The sequence below is a fragment of the Ochlerotatus camptorhynchus genome, unplaced genomic scaffold, assembly GCF_037179485.1.
Source record: "Ochlerotatus camptorhynchus isolate MF236.1 unplaced genomic scaffold, CSIRO-AGI_Acam_v1.1 ptg000136l, whole genome shotgun sequence".
Classification (NCBI taxonomy): domain Eukaryota; kingdom Metazoa; phylum Arthropoda; class Insecta; order Diptera; family Culicidae; genus Ochlerotatus; species Ochlerotatus camptorhynchus.
The window spans coordinates 936,806-955,846 of record NW_027040626.1 but is presented as its reverse complement, the minus strand read 5'-3'; the positions used below and the strand labels follow the sequence as shown (position 1 = coordinate 955,846).

General features: G+C 38.5%; 1 protein-coding gene across 8 annotated transcripts in view; it reads left to right on the top strand.

The window, feature by feature from the left end:
- Window positions 1-2,064: 2,064 nt before the first annotated feature.
- Window positions 2,065-19,041, top strand: part of LOC135700426 (putative uncharacterized protein DDB_G0288537) — an 81,486-nt gene continuing 64,509 nt past the window's right edge. Inside the window, exons 1-2 of one of the 8 annotated variants that reach the window (XM_065220934.1) lie at window positions 2,065-2,184; window positions 12,709-13,133. In XM_065220934.1, coding sequence (XP_065077006.1) covers window positions 13,116-13,133 — 18 coding nt within the window. In that variant the 5' untranslated portion in view covers window positions 2,065-2,184; window positions 12,709-13,115. The other 7 variants (XM_065220933.1, XM_065220929.1, XM_065220931.1 and 4 more) reach the window with 7 other exon arrangements.

The following is a 19,041-nucleotide window of genomic DNA, read 5'->3' as shown; positions in this document are numbered from 1 at the left end:
AAAAACCTAACAATAGATCAGCGCGGTCGAGTCACACCGGCAACAAAGGGAAGCGATAGCACACCAGGCACCTTAGCAACAGAGAGGAAACATCAGCACAAACCATTTCAAATCAAATTATCGTGCCCGGGACACAAAACTATTCAAATGCGAGCACCAAAAAACTACACGCCAGCACAAAGACATCCCGAACTAAAAAATGAGTTTTGCCCACAGCGGAGCAAAAACACACAACCGTTCTCGAACAATTCTCAAAGCGAACTCATGCAAATCATTATGTAGATGCATCACAATTTGAAATTTTGTTGAGGAATAATATGGTTAAAACCAAATACTTTGGAGAAAATGTTGAAAAACTTTAAGATATTGTTTAAATTATTCTGCTGCAGATATCTGCAGAAACTTTTGGCACCAATTTGAAGGTGAAGTTCAGATTACCAGCATAATAAATTGGTTTCAAGTCATATACTAGGGAATACCGTTACTTTTAAAAAGAACGTGTAAAATAATAGAATTTGACTGGTTAGAAAAGTTTGTTTTTTCGCTAAATGTTAATTTCATAAATATTTTCTCGACTTTAACTCAGGAGACCACAAGAAAGTCAAATATGATCAAAATAGATTTTTCTGTCCTAGATACTCGTGATATTGTCATAATGATGAAAAACCTGTACCGTTTTTAAATTTAACAAAAGAACATTTAAGCCACAATTTAGAATATAGGATTTTGGGTGTATTAAATCTTCGGACCTCCCTTAGCTCAGTCGGTAAAGGCGCAGCTACAAAGCAAGACCATGCTGGAGGTGGCTGGGTTCAATTCCCGGTCCGGTCTAGGAATTTTTCGGGTTGGAAAATTTCTCGACTTCCCTGGGCATAGAAGTATGATTGGACTTGCCACACAATTATACCAATGCAAAAATGGTAAGGCATCGAAAGCTCTCAATTAATAACTGTGGAAGTGCATCTAGAACGCTAAGTTGAGAGCACGCAATAAGCTAATATGTGATATGCAATAAGCTTGAAATTCGAAGAAGAAGAAGAAGTATGTATTAAATCTTATGAGTTGTTGAAAGCTGAAAAATGATCTTAACGAGGTCAAGATAGCAGCGTTTTCAAATGCTATAGAAACATGATCCTACAGTAATTTACCTACAAAAAATGCCAGATGCTACGGTTTGGCAGTATAGGATCATGATCGTACAAATACAGCAACATTATTAGGGAAGCTGGTACTTAAAAAAACGTGACGTGTTAGGACATTAGTATATTCTACACTAAGTCTAATATTTTAATTTTTTCTGTCCTAGAAAAAAGTTCAAGTTTTTTCATTATATGCTTCGTAAATGCACGAAACCAGGAAATGTAAGATTCTATTGCAGATTTGTATGAAAAGTATGAAGAATGTGCAATGTTTCACGACATGAACAGATTCTGTAATGTAGCCTCCGAAAGGTTTTTAAAATAAATTTGTAATTTTTCGCATATTTTTCAAGCAAAGTTTGTTTCTCCAAATGCATTCCGTCTAGAAAATCATGTCGTGAAGGTAATTTTGTAAAAAAATATGCATTCTGAATCAACATGCTTGTACGCTGCAGTCCATTGCATGAACTGCCATAACAGTTATTGCATGAAACATATGAAGAGGATATAATTAATCCAACCTTACATTGAATGTAAGTGAAATTGGTGTTGCGTGTGGAACCTCCAGGGGGTTTGCTGTTTGAAAAATCCCATACATTTTACTCCATGTTCCCTAGCATAGAATGTCTTAATATCAATTGTTTACTAAATCTCATAATTATAGCTTAACTTTATCGTGTACCGTGAAGGATTGTTATGGTATCACTATGAATCAATAATGAGATCACAAGCATTAAATATAAAAGTAGTTTAAAACAAAAAAATCTGTTTCGTCATTTGTGGCCACCGGGAAAGCACAGATGATGCGCGTTTCTCATGAGCGTGGTTGACCACTCATCGCTCTCGAATGAATCCGTCGTCGTCCAACGACGACGGTAATCGGTTCCGCTCTGCGCCCATCAGTCGTACAGTGTATGTTTGTGGCAGTGGTCTTCTAGGGTGATCTATCCGAACCGGGTTGTTGGGCTCGGTCAGTTCGTCTGTGTCGCTTCTACGAGTAGCATCGAACTTTTCATCTTCAAGTGTGCGGAACGAAGTTTATAGTGTAAGAACTGTAAGAAAAAGTACCATCAAGTTGAATAAATTTAGTGAGTAATAAAAAAGAAGACACGCACGCGGTGTGAGTGTTTAACAGGAAAAGAAGAGGCACATCATTCGAGTGAGTGATAGAGGAGCTTGCTTTGCTTGGTGTGGTAGAGACTGCGACGATTTAGTCCTGAACCGCACCGCATTGTACGTGCGGTGCCTCTGTGTATAAGCAAAGTGTGTACACTTTCCGTGAAAATCTGTGTTGAACTATCACGAAAGCTGCAGAAACTAGGCGTGTAGCTCTCGCGATATGCGGAAAGTGAAGGATTCTATCGCCTAAAGGACTTACTAAAGGTTAAATTTGGATAAAACTTGCCTCGCAAAAGTATATTGTTGTAGGATATAGTATTCAGCATTGTTAAAGTTACTAAAAAAAAGTGAGTTAAGTAATTATATACTAGATTGAATGTCCAGTAATCAATGTGTCAAAGCACGAAGCCAATAATTTTGGTAACTAAGCTCTACTAGATACAAGGACAATCCGGACGAAAGTGGAATTAACCTCAAATGTTCTAGCGAGTGTTTGAATGCCGGTAGGTCTGGTTGATTAAAATTCTGTTCCAGTGGCATATTGCGAATTATACATGTCGAGAGGGAGAGAGATGGAGAGACAGAGACACGGAGATTCCTCGGTGGCGGCGCTCTGGTGATTTTTTTTTTATTATTTTTTTGCAATCGTTTTATCATACCCCAGACTCTCGAGCGATGCTTTCGACTACTGCCTTTACATCCCTTTTCCATGGATTATTAAAGTGCTACTCCGGCCGTCAGCCGATGAGCAAAGGAAAACGAGATCTGAATTTCTTTTTTACCATTACAGCTTGCTTTCGAATGTTCTGTAGGGTGTCCTCCTTACACAATAGGAACCTTGAATTTGGTACAATGGGAGATTGTAAACCTTCTATTGTGCAAATATTCACAGTTATTTTCCAATAATTGAATTGATATAGAGAGGTACAAGACATTGTTGATAGTTGATATGTTAATGCGTTTCACTATAAGAATTGGTGATATCTGATATCGATATCATCTGATTATGATGCGATCACTTAGAAGGGATAAGTTTTGCTCATATTTGTAATGATGCGCGAACTTTAAGCGGTACAAAGTTTAGTGATTTGTTGTTTGGCAGAGATCAAAAAGTTGTTTTATAATTTTAAACATACGTGTAGTATGCTAACAAATGAAAACTCTAGGAATTCAAACAAAATTGTTACAAATTTGTACCCCGAGCGTGTAAGTGTTCAAAGCATGGTTTTTCTTCTTCTTCATCGCATTTCAAACTTTTGCTTATCGTATATTGCATGCTCTCAACTTAGTGTTCTAGATGCACTCCGACAGTTATGAATTGAAAGCTTTTGATGCCTGTACCATTTTTGCATTAGTATAATTGTGTGGTAAGTACTATCATACTCTATGCCCAGGGAAGTCGAGAAATTTTCCAATCGAACCCAGCCACCTCCAGCATGGTCTTGCTTTGTAGTTGTGCCTTTACCGACTGAGCTAAGGGAGTCCCCGTGCATAGCTATGAGCTGCTATTATGCTCTGTATGCCTATTTAGACAACAAACCATTAGGCTAGAGTGATTCCTTTAATTTTTCTCAGTCAGCGCGGGTAATGTGGTCTTCTATTCCAAGAGTTCATATGATAAATCTTAACAATGTAGAATATGGTGTCTGAAGGTCATTAGCCCGAAGGGCATTAGGCTGAATGGTCTATATTCCAAATGTGCATTATGCTGAGTGCTCACCAGGCCGAATGGTTTCCAACTTACGCAGACTCAAATAAATTTGGACAAGCTTCCTTATACAATTATGTTTTTAAGATTTTAAATATTTAGATATTTTGTTCAAACTATTCGGACTTGGAAATTTTATATATCCGCTGAATTTTCGAAGATTATATTTTGGAAATTTCCATCTTTTAAACATGAGTAGTCTTTTCGCGATTGACTATTTTCGTGACTATAGGCACAATGAAGAAAATATGCATTCACAATATGTTTCCATCTTTAAAAATTTAATTATTCATTTCTCACACCTAGCTATTTGTCTGTCTTTTAGTTCACTTTGGCTAAAAGTTTCTACAGTTTTTCTTTTCTTTTTCTGCTTATTCTTTTTCTTCTTTCTGGCATGACACCGCATCATTATTGGCGCTTTCAGTCCAATATGGACTATCCTTATTTATCCTTCTATTATTTGCTGCTTTTTTGAAAGTTTAATGAAATAATATTCTTAAATTCAGCCTAGTGACCATTTGGCCTAATGATCAAACATCGTATTGCTCTAACATGCATGTAAATGTCAATAATAGTAATATAAATAAAACGATAACATAAATTAATTAACTCAAGAGCAGTCAAAGAGTTAAATGGAAATTCTTATTGATTTGGCATTTAATCGTATTTCATGGTCTGCTATTTCTCTCTCTAGTGATGTATAATCACATTAAAAATATTCAAGGAATTTGATGATAAAAATCATATTTCAAGAGTGTGCACTCATTGCACATTGCACATTGCTTCATAATGTTTGAGAACTATTTATTTGAAGCAACTTTACTGAAGAAAGACATTTTCTATCTTTAGCGGTTCACGTTTTATACTGGTTTTTATAAATAACTTAGGGTGTCCCCTGAAAATTCGGATTTTTTCAATTTCATTTTTATACACTGATTTTTCGCAAATGAATTATTATAGACACGTTATAACTTTTGATGGCGCACATTTTTGCTCGAGCAATCAAGTTGCTACCTCTTTTAGTTGAAAAGTCATTACGATTTTCGTGAAGAAATTCGCCTTTTTTTGAAAGATAATTAAATAAGTTAATCAAAAAAGGATCTCGTGGTTAATACACAACAAACAAATAAATCCACGAACTTTCCAATTCAATTTATATCATAAAAAATCTACATACATTTGAGAAATATAAATATATAGCAACTTAGTTACTTCAGTATAAAAATGCGCCATCGAATGTTCTAATAGTGTCTTCAACAAGTAATTTGCAAAAAGTTTATGTAAAAAATCTGAAGAGAAGCATTAGAGATATAAAATTTGTATCTTAAGCAAAGTTGCTTCAAATAAATTGTTCTACAACTTCGTACAACATTACGCTAGTCTATCTCAGATAACTTAAAAGATGATATTTTGAACTCAATAATCATAAGGACCACGCTAATTTCACTTGCGTCAAATTGTGCATTGCATCCGTAGAATTTAATTTAATTAGGGTGAAGTAGTGTCGAATAAGGGCAGGGTTCACATTTGCATTAAATTTGCACTCACTTGATGAAACATGTTTTTTTTTTCTTGAAGCGGTACGAAGGAAGGTACGTAAAACACAGTAGATTTGCATTTAGGTAAAAAGCTGTTCTTATTTTTGCATTACAAAAACGAAAAGGAAAACAATCGACCATGCAAAAAGGTCACCCTAATGATAAAACAAAAAAAAGTACGGGTCTAATATTTTGCAATAAGGAACAAAACTACCAATTTTTACGAAATTCTGAGAGCCATTATATCGTTTTGCTATGGAATGGTTGAATATGTATTTTAATGTATGTTAGTCTAATTTGTCTGGTTTATCTATCGTTTTAGTTAAATAAAGGTGGAAAACCACTGGTTGTTTTCGATTTAAATTTAAGAAAAAGTCACTGTTATGTAGAAAATGACCGCCACACAATACATTCACATTAGGCGTTATTATCCGACGCTACGCAACTGATAGATGCGATAATTAAACAACTTCTTGGGAAGTTTATTTATTTATTTATTTCGTCAACCAACGTAGACTAGTACAACTAATACAGTTTTGTTTTCTTAAATATATATTTATATAAAAAAAGTAGTGTCAGCTTTCTTGTCTTTTCTTTTATGAGTTGTTATTTCTTATGGAATGAAAATATTGCTTTAGTTTATGCCGAGACATTGTAAAGTCAATGGTTTCGCAGTGTTTATTGTAAATTGTTTAATAATGATTAATGTTTTAATTTAAGTAAATATAACAGAATCTGGCACAGAACAACTTATGTTTCCATGCACACGCGAGATGTTTAAGTCAGTGACATCCGTGACATTAGTCCTGCATATAGAGCTGGTGTTCCAGTAAAGGCCCAAACGCAATGTGGGCGGAAGCGGGACGGAAATGGAAAGCTTGACAATTGTCACAAATAACATCAAGATGCCTAACCGAATTCGATTTTATTCTAACTAGTGTTCAATCCGACAAGTACGCTTACTCAGATCGGGCTTTTCCGCCGCCGCTGCCGGTCCGCTTTGGCTGTCATTGCACTTGGGCCCAAGGGGTGGTCACTTTACACACTTATTTTGGGTCAAATTTTTCTCAATGTGCCTCAGTGTGCCGCAGCTGTGCTGGCAGTGCCGAGAAGCCACGAAACTGACTTTTATTTGCTTGTGAATAATGCCTTGTTTGGCATATTAACAGCTTTTTTTTTTGTTTTGTTTTTCGAAACTTGAGAAGACCCGGGAGTAGGAACAACATTTCCGTTCCGAGATATGGACCTTGTGGGTGGATTTTGCCAAGACGGTCCTGCAACATTATATGTTGGACGATGGAATGGTTGATGTAGTAGCAGCCGCCACCATGGATGTCTTCGACAAGCACCGCTTGTCGTGACCGGACCGAGATTTCCAGCCTCGGCCATGGCTACACAAATTAGCGATGCAGCTCCCACGGCTGCGGCTGCTTCCAATACTGCTGCTGCTGTAGTTGCTGCTGCTTTTGTTGCTGCTTGGTCCTTCTGCTGGTCCGTCTCCTATAAAAATCCGTCAAAATAATGTTGTAGGAGACGGATCAGCAGCAACAACATCAGCAGCCGCAAGAACAGCAGTAGTATTGGAAGCAGCCGCAGCCGTGGGAGCTGCATCGCTAATTCGAGTAGCCGTGGCCGGAAACCTCGGTCCGGTCGCGATACCGCTGTCAGCTGTTCTTTGTCTGGGAGGACATGTAGACGCGACTGCCGTGACGGGTGTAACGATTTTGATAACGGAGCTGAGAATATCATGAACCCAGGAGGGATGAGAACTTTGGGTGATAAACTATCTTGGATGAGCATTTTTTCGGGTAATGTTGGGATTGTGGAGTGTTGCTATGCAAGCGATTGCCCTGATTTCTTCATGCTGGGTGATCGGAATGATTGTACGCAGTCCGGCGCGAAATGATGTACCTAGTTCTTTGGACAGGCATCAGGATGTGTGCTGACAATTCGATTTGGGAGAATCCATGGCGGAGATGATTGAATTGATCGAGATTCACAATTGCGTTTTGAAAAAAAAAGATTATATTATGTTGATGTTTAATTTTGACACATGCACACTGCCCAGGTGCAGAAAAAGTTCAGTGTTGCCAGTAACTTTAAAGATTCCCCGTAACGTGGGTAGATCACCTTTTCGTGGTACGTTACGGGATGTAAGATCTACCACCGATTTCTAGTCCTGACTACTTCAAACTAAGGGAACAGGATTTTCCAGTAATCCAAGGAACACATCTTAGTCCTTGTTACTTTTTATGCCTTGTTGATAGTGACAAGACTCGGCTTTGTCTACCGAGGATGCCAGTTTGCCTTGAACTGCTGCTCGCCCTTAGCAGTTTTTTTGGTCTTCTTTAGGTTCCGCTTGACAATAGCCCAGTATTTCTCAATTGGGCGGAGCTCTGGCGTGTTGGGAGGGTTCTTGTCCTTGGGAACCACATGCACGTTGTTGGCGGCGTACCACTCCATGGCCTTTTTACCGTAATGGCAAGATGCCAAATCCGGCCAAAACAGTACGGAACAACCGTGTTTCTTCAGGAAAGGCAGCAGACGTTTATTCAAACACTCTTTCACGTAAATTTCTTGGTTGACAGTCCCGGAAGCTATGAAAATGCTGCTTTTCAAGCCACAGGTACAGATGGCTTGCCAAACCAGATATTTCTTTGCGAACTTTGACAGTTTCATGTGCTTGAAAACATCTGCTACCTTTCCCCTTCCTTTTGCCGTATAAAACTCCTGTCCCGGAAGCTGCTTGTAGTCGGCTTTGACGTAGGTTTCGTCGTCCATTACCACGCAGTCAAACTTCGTCAGCATCGTCGTGTACAGCCTCCGGGATCGCGCTTTGGCCGTCGTATTTTGTTTATCATCGCGATTTGGAGTCACTACCTTCTTGTAAGTCGATAGTCCGGCTCGTTTTTTGGCTCGATGCACGGTTGTAGACGATACACCCAGCTTATTTGCGGCATCTCGGAGAGAGAGGTTAGGGTTTCGCTTGAAACTACCGGCAACTCTCTTTGTCGTCTCAGCGGCTTCCGGTTTTCGATTTCCCCCCGATCCAGACTTCCTGGCTGTCGACAAACGTTCCCCAAACACTTTAATTACATTTGTAACGGTTGATTTGGCAACTTTTAGCGATTTTGCCAACTTTGCGTGCGAGTAGCTCGGATTTTCGCGATGCGCGAGCAAAATTTTGATACGCTGCTCTTCTTGCTTGGACGGCATTTTGACAACTGAAGAGTGAATTCCAAAATCAAAATAGGAGCAACATTCTACACACACACACCTTCAAAATGAGGGATGTTCAGGTTTTTTAAATGCAAAATTGAAAGAAATACGTCAAGCAAATTTTGACCGTATAACCAACAATCAATACAAAACTAACGATTTTAAATTGGCTCACCACTTTAGTAGCCTATTGGTCCCAAGCAAACGATTAACGTACCCTATTCTAGTTGAAATTCTATTACTACACTATGTTTGTTTTGATTCGCTATTAAAGTTTGACAGATAACATCAGGGGTGTGTGGATTCATGCAGAACATGCAGGGGTGAGTGAAATAGCTTGGGACTGCTTGGGACCGTTGTTCTGGTACTGAGTGAGCCAAAAATAATAATGATTTTCTTCGGGACCCAGTGGTCTTAGAGTTACCTCTATGGTATAACCCTTTAGGTCCCGAACAGAGGAAAAAAAAAAAACTTTAAAGATCAGAAAAATTGTAACCATGGGTGCCAAACAGTGCCAATGACTGTGCCCAGGTGTACCCAAGCTTGTTTTTGACACAGTTTGTGGAGTGACCAACCCCTTGGATGTACCTTTAGTTGTGGTATGGGGTTTAGGCCGGAATAATGGTGGAAAACCAGATACATTTTTTTTTTCTGTAATGCTTTGTTCAGACTACAGAGTTATAACATGTTATAGCGCTATCTTGATGGTGGTTTCTGTGTTGCAATTATTTGACAACCGTTATAACATGTTATAATTGCTCAGCCTGGCCAGCGCTTAAGTCTCCTGAAATAAAGTAGATTTGCATACTTAATACTATAAATTTGCCCAAAAATGACGAAAAGCCCACAGTTTTCACTTTTTTGCACCTATAGTTGCGGTAGTGTTCCTATAATAGTGACCAATGTGTTCCACTTTTATATGAACCAAAGTTAGTAACTACCACACTGGAACAGTGGTCCTGACAGTTAATCCAAAGTAGGCTCACCGACCCTAACTTTGAGCTTTCTCGTTCTACCTGCTAACTAACAATCGTGACAAGTTTTTTCTACCTTCTACCTAACAATCATGACAATGTGATTAGTGTCAACCATAAACTAGTTATCTACAGAAAATCAGTGAAATAGCGATAGCTGGACGGTACCACCCACCGCATATATGGAGGGTTTACTGTAGTGAATGGCACATATATAATCTTCAATTGTCCCTATTTACATGATTTAATTTATTTTAATATAAATTTGTTTGCACAGTTACACATTTTTTTTATTATGAATCAAGCTTGAAGGCTACCATGATTGATAAAATAAAGTATCATATTGTGCAAATTGACTGATTCTCATCCATCGCGGAGGAGCAACTAATGCTTTGATAGCACTACGGAGTCATAACATCCTATAATAGGGTGTTTCATTTTGAAAGATGTGTTAGATTTCTTCTAGACCACCGTACAGTATATTTCATAATTCCAAAATATGAGGCTGTGGTAAAAAATGATGAAGGAAGCATTTTAAATTTCCCTTATATCCCTCTAACTTTGGTTTTAGTTGTCCAAATGCTGAAATTGAATATGTAGTTGGCCAACAAGCTTGTTAACAGTCAGTTTTGCAGCAATTCAAGAAAGATAAAGATGTGACAAAATTACAAAATTAACAACACCAATTTCATCACCACAACAATATGCTCATTGGTCATTATCATGGCAACTACAAATGATTTTTTATCGTTTGGACAATTAGAACCAATGGTAGAGCAATGTAAGTGAAATTAAATAATTTCCCAGAGTAATTCGCCAAAATCTCCATACAAACTTCAAACCATTTGCGCGACCTCTAAACCATCATCAATCTTCACCATTTTTTGGACAGACTCATATCTATTTCAATGAATCTACAGGGTGGCCTATACAAAATATACTATAACACTTTTTTTTCAAAATGGAGCACCCTAATGCTACAATGGTGTTATAATAATTATCGACAAAAAAAAATGTCAAGATAGGCTTATAGAATGTTATAACTAAGTAACTCTGTAGTCTGAACATAGCATAATATATAGGATGTACAGATGTTATGTGTTTCAATCATGGTTCAACGGTATATTTTGACCAAATTTAAAAAGGTTGCAGTATAAAAAATACAGGAGTCGGAGTCAGAGTCGGAACCTGATTTAGTCCACGTGCAAATTTTTTATAGCTCCTGATCGATTCTATTGAAATCGAATGGCTAACACGAAAACTATAATGAACCGTCTATGCTATAATGATGATTATGATCTAACCAATCGTTTAACTTTCAACGTTTTTATATATTTTTGTTTTCAAGTTTCACATAGGCATGATTTAAAATATTACCAAAGTATTTGCCAAATGAAACCGGTGTATAAGGAACATAACAATTATACCCCAGTTTTTTTTGGTGCAACAAGCAAGTGAGACGAAAATATTGAATATTAAATAAGTAATTAAAATTATTCAGATTTGTGAACTGATTTCCCCAAAATTTCAAAAACTTTTGATGACTGCATTATTCAATTTGAAAATTGTATATAGATAGTAGAAATCGAGCAAAGTCGAATTTTGAGGAAGGCACGAATCGGGTTGATCATCCCCTTTAGCAAACTCATCCGTTGATGAGGAATAGGCATAAACAATTCTAATCTGTTCTAAACAGCTTAACATTTCTAAGGAATTTCTACAAAAATAAACATCTTTTAACGTTAATTCACAGTATTTAGTGCACAAAATTCATGAGACATTTCGTCACATTTCTCAAATGGTCAATAGTTTCACTGAAAAAACTGATACTCTTCTGGTGTGTGCTAATGCAGATGAAAACGTATTAACTTGAGTGCCGACAACGTGGTTTCACGCCTAGATCGCGAGAAGGAAAATATTCAGACTTCTCTCGAAATCTCAGTGCTTCTCTCTGCCTCTCACTATGATTGCATATACTGGACTGCTATGTTTTTGGTGTTTCATAGGAATCCACTCTGTCAGTTGTAGCAGGATAACTTTACCAATGTACACAGCATCATATTATTGAATAATGCTTCAGCGTGAATAGTGGCTCAACTCCTTGTTTAGTCTAATAATATTATTTATATTCCTTAACACCCCCTGGCCAGAAGGTTTTGGATAAACATACCTTTATGAACTATATTGCCGTATCAGGGGAAATTATTCGACCCAACTGACAGGTACAGCATGCTACTAAAACTGATAATCTGACGCCAATTGCTGAATAGGAAATATCTCCGCAATAATCTCAATCATATTAAAGACATTGAGATGAAAGTTACATGAAAATCGGATGGGATCCCAGAACGCTATTTGGCTACTACATCAAAATTGAAAAATGGTATTATGCAGCAAAGTCACCACAACCAAAGCTCACTGTAGGACAGTGTTGCTTAATTGAACTGATAGTATGCAATAAGTAACATTGCAACATTCGCGGTTTGGATTTTTATTAAAAAGTAATTAAAATTGATTCAAATAAACGACGATTGTACTAATTGCTATGTTACCAATTGTTACGTATTGATACTAATAATTCGCGCTACTAAAGGTAGTTTCATTTTCAAATTTAGTTAGCAAAACATTTTCATAAAAAATCACTATGCATCATTCATGTCTCCAGCGCTCCAACACTATGCCCACCACCAACGCAGCAGGAGACGGAGAGAATCATATGTAAATTATGTTCTGTTTTCTCCCTCTCTACCCATCTCTCGATGTTGTTCTTTTTGTTGCTATCGTCGGATTGTCGTCGTCAAAGCATTTCAGGGCGAGCTTTCGCTATGAGTTAGACTCGAGTTTGCAATGGAAAATACTATGAGTTTTCCATGCTAGGTAAGAGGCGAGAATGAGAAAAATTCTTCGGGAGGAACTTTGCGGGGACGTTGGATGCGTATACTTTGTCATCTTCACGATCTTCTTACCATTCTGTTATTGCATTGCGTATCCTTTCTTTCAACGACGGTTAGCACGCGGGAAGTGTATTCAGAGGCGACAAGAAATTTTTGACTGACTTGAGAGGAGGAACCTACAACAAGAAGAGCAAGTCGAAAGTGAAAAGCTCCTAGAGCAAATTAAAAACATTCTTGAGAGATAGGAGTGAAGCGAAAAGTGTACATAGGAGGCCTTGGGACTAGAGTCTCCACGAATGAAAGGAGTGGAATTTCTGCATCAAACTCAGCTTTAAAAACATTAAAGAGTTGTTGCAGTGCACTCGTATTGTGTAGATCCGAAGAACAGTATTGTACCGCTGTGCTGTGTGAGAACAAGTGTGTAAGTGTGAGTGTATCTGTGAACAGGACGACAGAGGAGATTGGTCTCAGGAAGTGAAAACATACGTAGAAGAGCAAAACTGACGCTGTACCGAAACGGAGAGATGCCTTCGCTGCAACAGGTGAGTTGTCTAATTTTACGACGATGACTGTTTTCGTTTCATTCGAACGAGTTGATTTAGAAAATGGTTGGAGATTTGTAATGAACGTTACCAAATTGATCGATTTATATGTATAAAAGTGTCTCAAATCATAAAATATACCATTTGTAAAAATATCCATGCATTCATAGACTAATAAGCAATAAAAAATTGATAGAAACTTCAAATTGTATCAACTCGTAAAATCACCGATTTTATCACGACTTATTCTAATAGGACCTGATAAAATCGGTTCGCCAAATATCCATTGTACGTGTCCAATCTTGATGGATAATGCGTCTCCATTAGCATAATCAAATTCGAGGGTTGCGCGTGTGCCTGATGTTTATTTCAATGGATTAAAGCATGTATGAGTAAATGGTACAAATAGCCGGCGCCGGTGGTGTAGTGGTAAGCGTGACTGCTTTCTCACCCCAATGGGTCTGGGTTCAATCCCAGCCGAGGTCGGTGGGATTTTTCTGATGCATACATATCTCTGCCGTTGGTTCCAGCCCATGCGTGTTCGATTGGGTGCGATATCTGCTTAGGCAGGTGTGTGGAAAACCTGCCTTCCTGCAATTCGATTGCCGTCAATGGATGGTAATTTGATGTCCGCCCGTCGGTGATTGCCACTAGATTGTGGAACAGAGACCGACGGAATAAAGTAAAAAATCGCCACCTCCTGAAGCTAAAGTCCTTTTCGCGATGTCTTGGAAATCGCAATGGGTGAGATAAAATGTGTATCGATATTCGTTGAAGTGCCACTGTTAAAATGATTGATTTTGCACTACATTGCGCAATCAATTCCAGATCAGGTCCTGATCATTCTCCCCAACATTTGAGCTCATTTGGTAATGTATGGGATTTACCAGTCTCGGTCTAGTCTTTCGCCGTACTGCTTTGCTACCTAATTTGCTATTTATTTACTTTAGAGAGCAATGAAGGTTACAAGGGGAGATGTGCCCCTCCTCCTGTTATCGTTAGTCAAGACACTATCCACTACAAGGTGGACAAGAACCTTTTGTTTACAACATTCAATTGCTTATATAAAACAAACAATGCAATACATTTAAAAATCTTGCTCCATATTGTGCTTATACGGTTTCACATCAGGTTTCGATCATACTCCCAAAATTTGAAATCGTATGGTTGAGTACTGATTTTGCACAAACTATTTATATAGAAATTGCCAAGGAAAAACCAAAATGCCCATTGTTTTCTAACAATTTTCCATATTGCTTGAGCTTGAGCTTGAGCTTGCTTGAGCTTGATTGACCGCCCACGGTTGCTACTCTGTTATTGCCAGATCAGCTGTAATTACACAGAGAACCAATAGACGATGCTTGGGACTAGCAATCATCCTCAATGTGTAAAAACTGGTGATCTTAAATTAGGCAATACCAGCGCCGGCCGCACCCGAACACAGGTCAAGAAAGGAATGGGAAGGATTGTGTTGACATGACACTCGTTTTGATGGAAGCCGAGAACACCTCTGCACTTCCACGAGGAATCACTGGGATGTTGGATAAGAGCGTTGAGTTTGCAGCAGGGTTCGTTTTGGTAAACGATAAGCTGAATTGATGTCCTAACGATCATATAACGCGAAGGAGCTTGGGACTAAACCCACGGTCTTCTGCTCAGTAAGCAAAAACGTTTGCCACTAGGCAGACGAGCACCTTTTTAATCACCGAGTTGCTGTTATTACCATGTAGTCATATTAACAAATAAAACGATTGACGAATCTTGAATGTGGATGGGCCTGAGATTAGACTCATGATGTTCTGCTCAGTAAGCAAAAACGGTTGCTCTAAGGCCACCGAGCCCCTCATATCACATAATACCGTTGCTCAAATTTTTGTATCCATTCAAACCCGGAACCAACGACAACAACGAGTTTCGCAAAATACACGATACACAAGCGATTTTACCATAAATCTCTTTGATATGTAAGGACCTGGGACCGCGTTTTTCTGCTCAGTAAGCAGGACACTGTAACCGACGATCTTTCAAATCCGAAAACTAAAAACTACGAAAAAGTACTTAGGCCTTCATTAAGTTCCACTTTCACGCGACGTTCAATGTTTCAATTTGCTCTTTACGTATTGTTCAGGCTATAAATAGGCTCTTTTCAAAAGTTACGCGAGAAATACGCACAATCGTCGCCTACCTCGCAAAACTGGTTCTAAACGACAACAAAGGCATAAGCAACGATGGATTGTTGAACTTTGCTGGCTGGTGTAGTGCTGCTGAAAAAAGATAAGTCTATTATTTTGGTTAGTGATCGTTTGGATTTGGGTCACCCCACGTTGTGCTTAGGTTAGTATAAATAAATAATACTATTTAGTCATATAAATCACCACAGCTCATTATCTTCAGCGTTATCGGTTTTCGTTTCTGGATCTTTAGTTGCCTCTGTGATATACTTACTTGCGGCATACTATTTTGGGAGTGTATATGAGCGTGTACCATGTACGGTAGCTCATCTCTCATCGTGATGGTGGGACATAGTAGACAAATTAGAGAGAAAACAAGGAGGTATTAGTATTAGTTATATGTAAACAAACAAAACAAAAGAAGAGAAGAGGAAAGAAGAGCAGACAAATAAAAAAGGGATGAAGTAGATAACAAATAAAAGAAACGTAGGCAGATTATTAGAAAAGGCATTATCCGAGACTCGGCAATCAAATGTCACTCCCGCCGAGATCTCAGCGAAACCCCCTCCCCGCCGAGACCCACACAGCCGAGCTCGGTAGAAAAAACTAAGTGTGTAGATAGATTAGTAGGAAAATAAATAAAACTACTTTATGACTCAAAGTGCAATGAATGAGCGTTAGTTTCGGGATCATTTCAGTGTTAGAGTTATGTTAGTTTTGATCCGTAATCAGCCCTGCTGACCCCTCCAACATTAGTTGCAGGCAGTGGTAGTTAGATAATGCGGCACTGTAACTACTACTATTTTAGAAGTTGAGGTTACTAGTGTATTAAATAATCTAGGTCCTATTTAGGATTATATCTGAAAAATCCAAATCTGGCCAACGCCCACCCTAAACCAAAACCTGTTCTAATCCACCTGAAATGACTAACGTATGTAAGACTTTGACTACCCAGCCATGCAATAGTCTCATTCCGTGCCTTATGGCAACTTGATGATTCTATTGCGCTCATCTTCTTGCACCACCCAGGGGAGACTTGGTCCTGTACCCAATGCTTAACTTATCTCCATTCCACTCAGCTACTCGCAATTTCTTGTGATATAATGGGCGGAATATTATTATATGAGACAATTCAATGCAGACGTCTTTCCAAATTTGGCAGATCGACAGGTAATCGGTGAGTTACCACGATAGTTGCTATTCAACAACTCGACAACGTCCCATCGTCAACGCCTGCTATGAGAATTTCCCATTGCAGACGCCAACGAAATGACGTCATCGAGCTATCGATCAACTACCCTGGTTATCGCCTGGTACCTTATAGTACGATGCTAGGAGGCGAACCGGAAGAATCGATGAGCTACCTCCCCCTTTCTAACAATTTTCCATATTGCTCTGATTAAAAAATATATTTGTATCCAGGGATTGCATCGCTCTTTGGAGCATCGCTCTTTGGAGCATCGCTCATTATTTTTAATACAGAAAACCTAAGATCAGAAAACTAACGTTAAGTTAAACTGACTTTTTTTTCAATCTATTTAAAAATATGTAGATTTAAGCTATCCACGTAGCATTGCAAGTTTTATCGAGGTATTAAAACATTATATAAGTCTAAATCATGGTTAACAGTTCCCTCATGATACCAACATTGTTACTTGGATAGTATTTTCCCAATCAAACTTCATAATTGTCGCCTCGTATCTGATGATACACCATGGTGTGCTCACCTTCCGTAAAAAATACGGAGTGAGGCTCTCCGGTGCAAAAATTGTATGATCAGAAGAATACTAGCTTTAATCCATCTATTTTAAGATGGATTAACTGAAAAGTCAATTGGGCCTCAACCTCATAATCGAACCATTTTCGACCTGTCAAATCAAGCCATTGTTGTACTCTCCCAGTATGAAGAAATCAATTCAGCTCGAATCATTATATTTATAAAGGGATATAGTGACAATACATGCCACTTTTTTCCCAAAGCATCACAATCATTTCTCCAAACTTTTTCATCAAAAAATAGTTCATTATGCTTCTCTCTTCTCTTTCTTGAATTTACTGTTCAACAGGCAACATTGCACAGTGGGCCAGATATGCAATCTAGCTGGACCCAATTAATAACTCTTCGGGGTAACATTGTAGCAAATTGATGTCTTTGAAACAATGTTGCTCAGTTATACAAGACGTACTTTGTGAATGAAATTTTTATTTTAGTGGATTCATGTTTAAGCAGTTCTGTATTGTATCTTTTAAATAATGCTTTGAAATCAGTTGATGCTTTTTTGATTGTAAAGCCAATGAATCAGTACCTAAATCGGTTACGGGTTGTGAATTGGGCCTAGAGGCTTTTCAATAACTACGTAAGCACTTAGGGGGGAAGAGGTGTTTGGGAATTTTCGTTTATTTTCTTATATTTATTTATTTATTTATTTATTTATTTAACCACCATATTTGACATTTTAGCCATACAGACTGTTTAAAGTGACTTAATCCTATTCTTAAAAAATGGTCTACTTATATTAAAATCAAAAACATCACACACATCATTAAACAGTCTGCAACATATATCGAGAGGATTGTTATAACCGTAAGCAGTACGATGTCCGGGAGTCCACAGAAAGTAATAGTTGCGGAGACGGCGAGCTGGAGTGTGGAAATTGATGTTCCCGAGCAAACAACTGCAGTCAATATGATTACTAATCATGTCAAATATGAACATCCTTTGGAGAAAGACTCGGCGATTTGTTAGTGTTTGCAGTCCAATAATCGCACATCTATGCTCGTACGGAGGTAAGCTATCTGGATTTGTCCATGACAGACGTCGTAATGCAAACTTTATAAACTGTTTCTGGATTCTCTCGATGCGCAGTACATGAACAGCATGTTATGGAGCCCAAATTTGTACTCCATATTCAAGAACACTGCGGACCATAGAGCAGTACAGCGCTTTCAGGGCGTACACGTCGTCGAATTGTGCAGTATTGCGGTGCAAAAATCCTAGCATGGAGTTGGCCTTTGCAATTGTCATGGATATGTGATCGTTAAATTGTAGTTTGCTGTCCAAGATCCTTAATGGCATTAACCCTTTCCAGCGGCGATTGATTCATAGAGTAATCAAAAATGATCGGAGAGTGAGAGCAGGTAAGGATAGTCACTTTGCATTTGGCAGCATTGGCTTGCATTCCATTCATCTGACACCAGGATGACAATCGCTTTATATCAGCTTGTAGTGCGCAACAATCCACGATCGATTTGATCACACGGTACAGCTTAAGATCATCCGCATATAGCAACTTACAGGAACTTAGAATATCACACACGTCGTTAATAAACAGAACGAAAATGAGAGGTCCTAGGTGACTCCCTTGTGGAATCACGTACCTTAACGAAAGCCTTCCTGGATGATAAGTACGATTTCAACCAACAAACGATCCACGGTGGAAGACCAAGGCGGTTTAGCTTGCTAGGTCGTGAGGGAGTTTGTAAAAAGCCTTAGAGAAGTCGATGTAAACGGAGTCCACTTGCTAACTCTTCTCGATGCTACCTATAAGAGTGTTCGTGTAAGTCATCAAGTTAGAGACTGTCGAGCGCTTTTTCATGAATCCATGCTGAAACTCTGAGATTATGGGTTGAACAGCTGGATACAACTTTTCATGCAGAAGACTTTCGAGAACTTTGGCCAAGCAGTTCAGGATCGAGATTGGTCGGTAATTTTCCACTTTGTGCATGTTACCGGACTT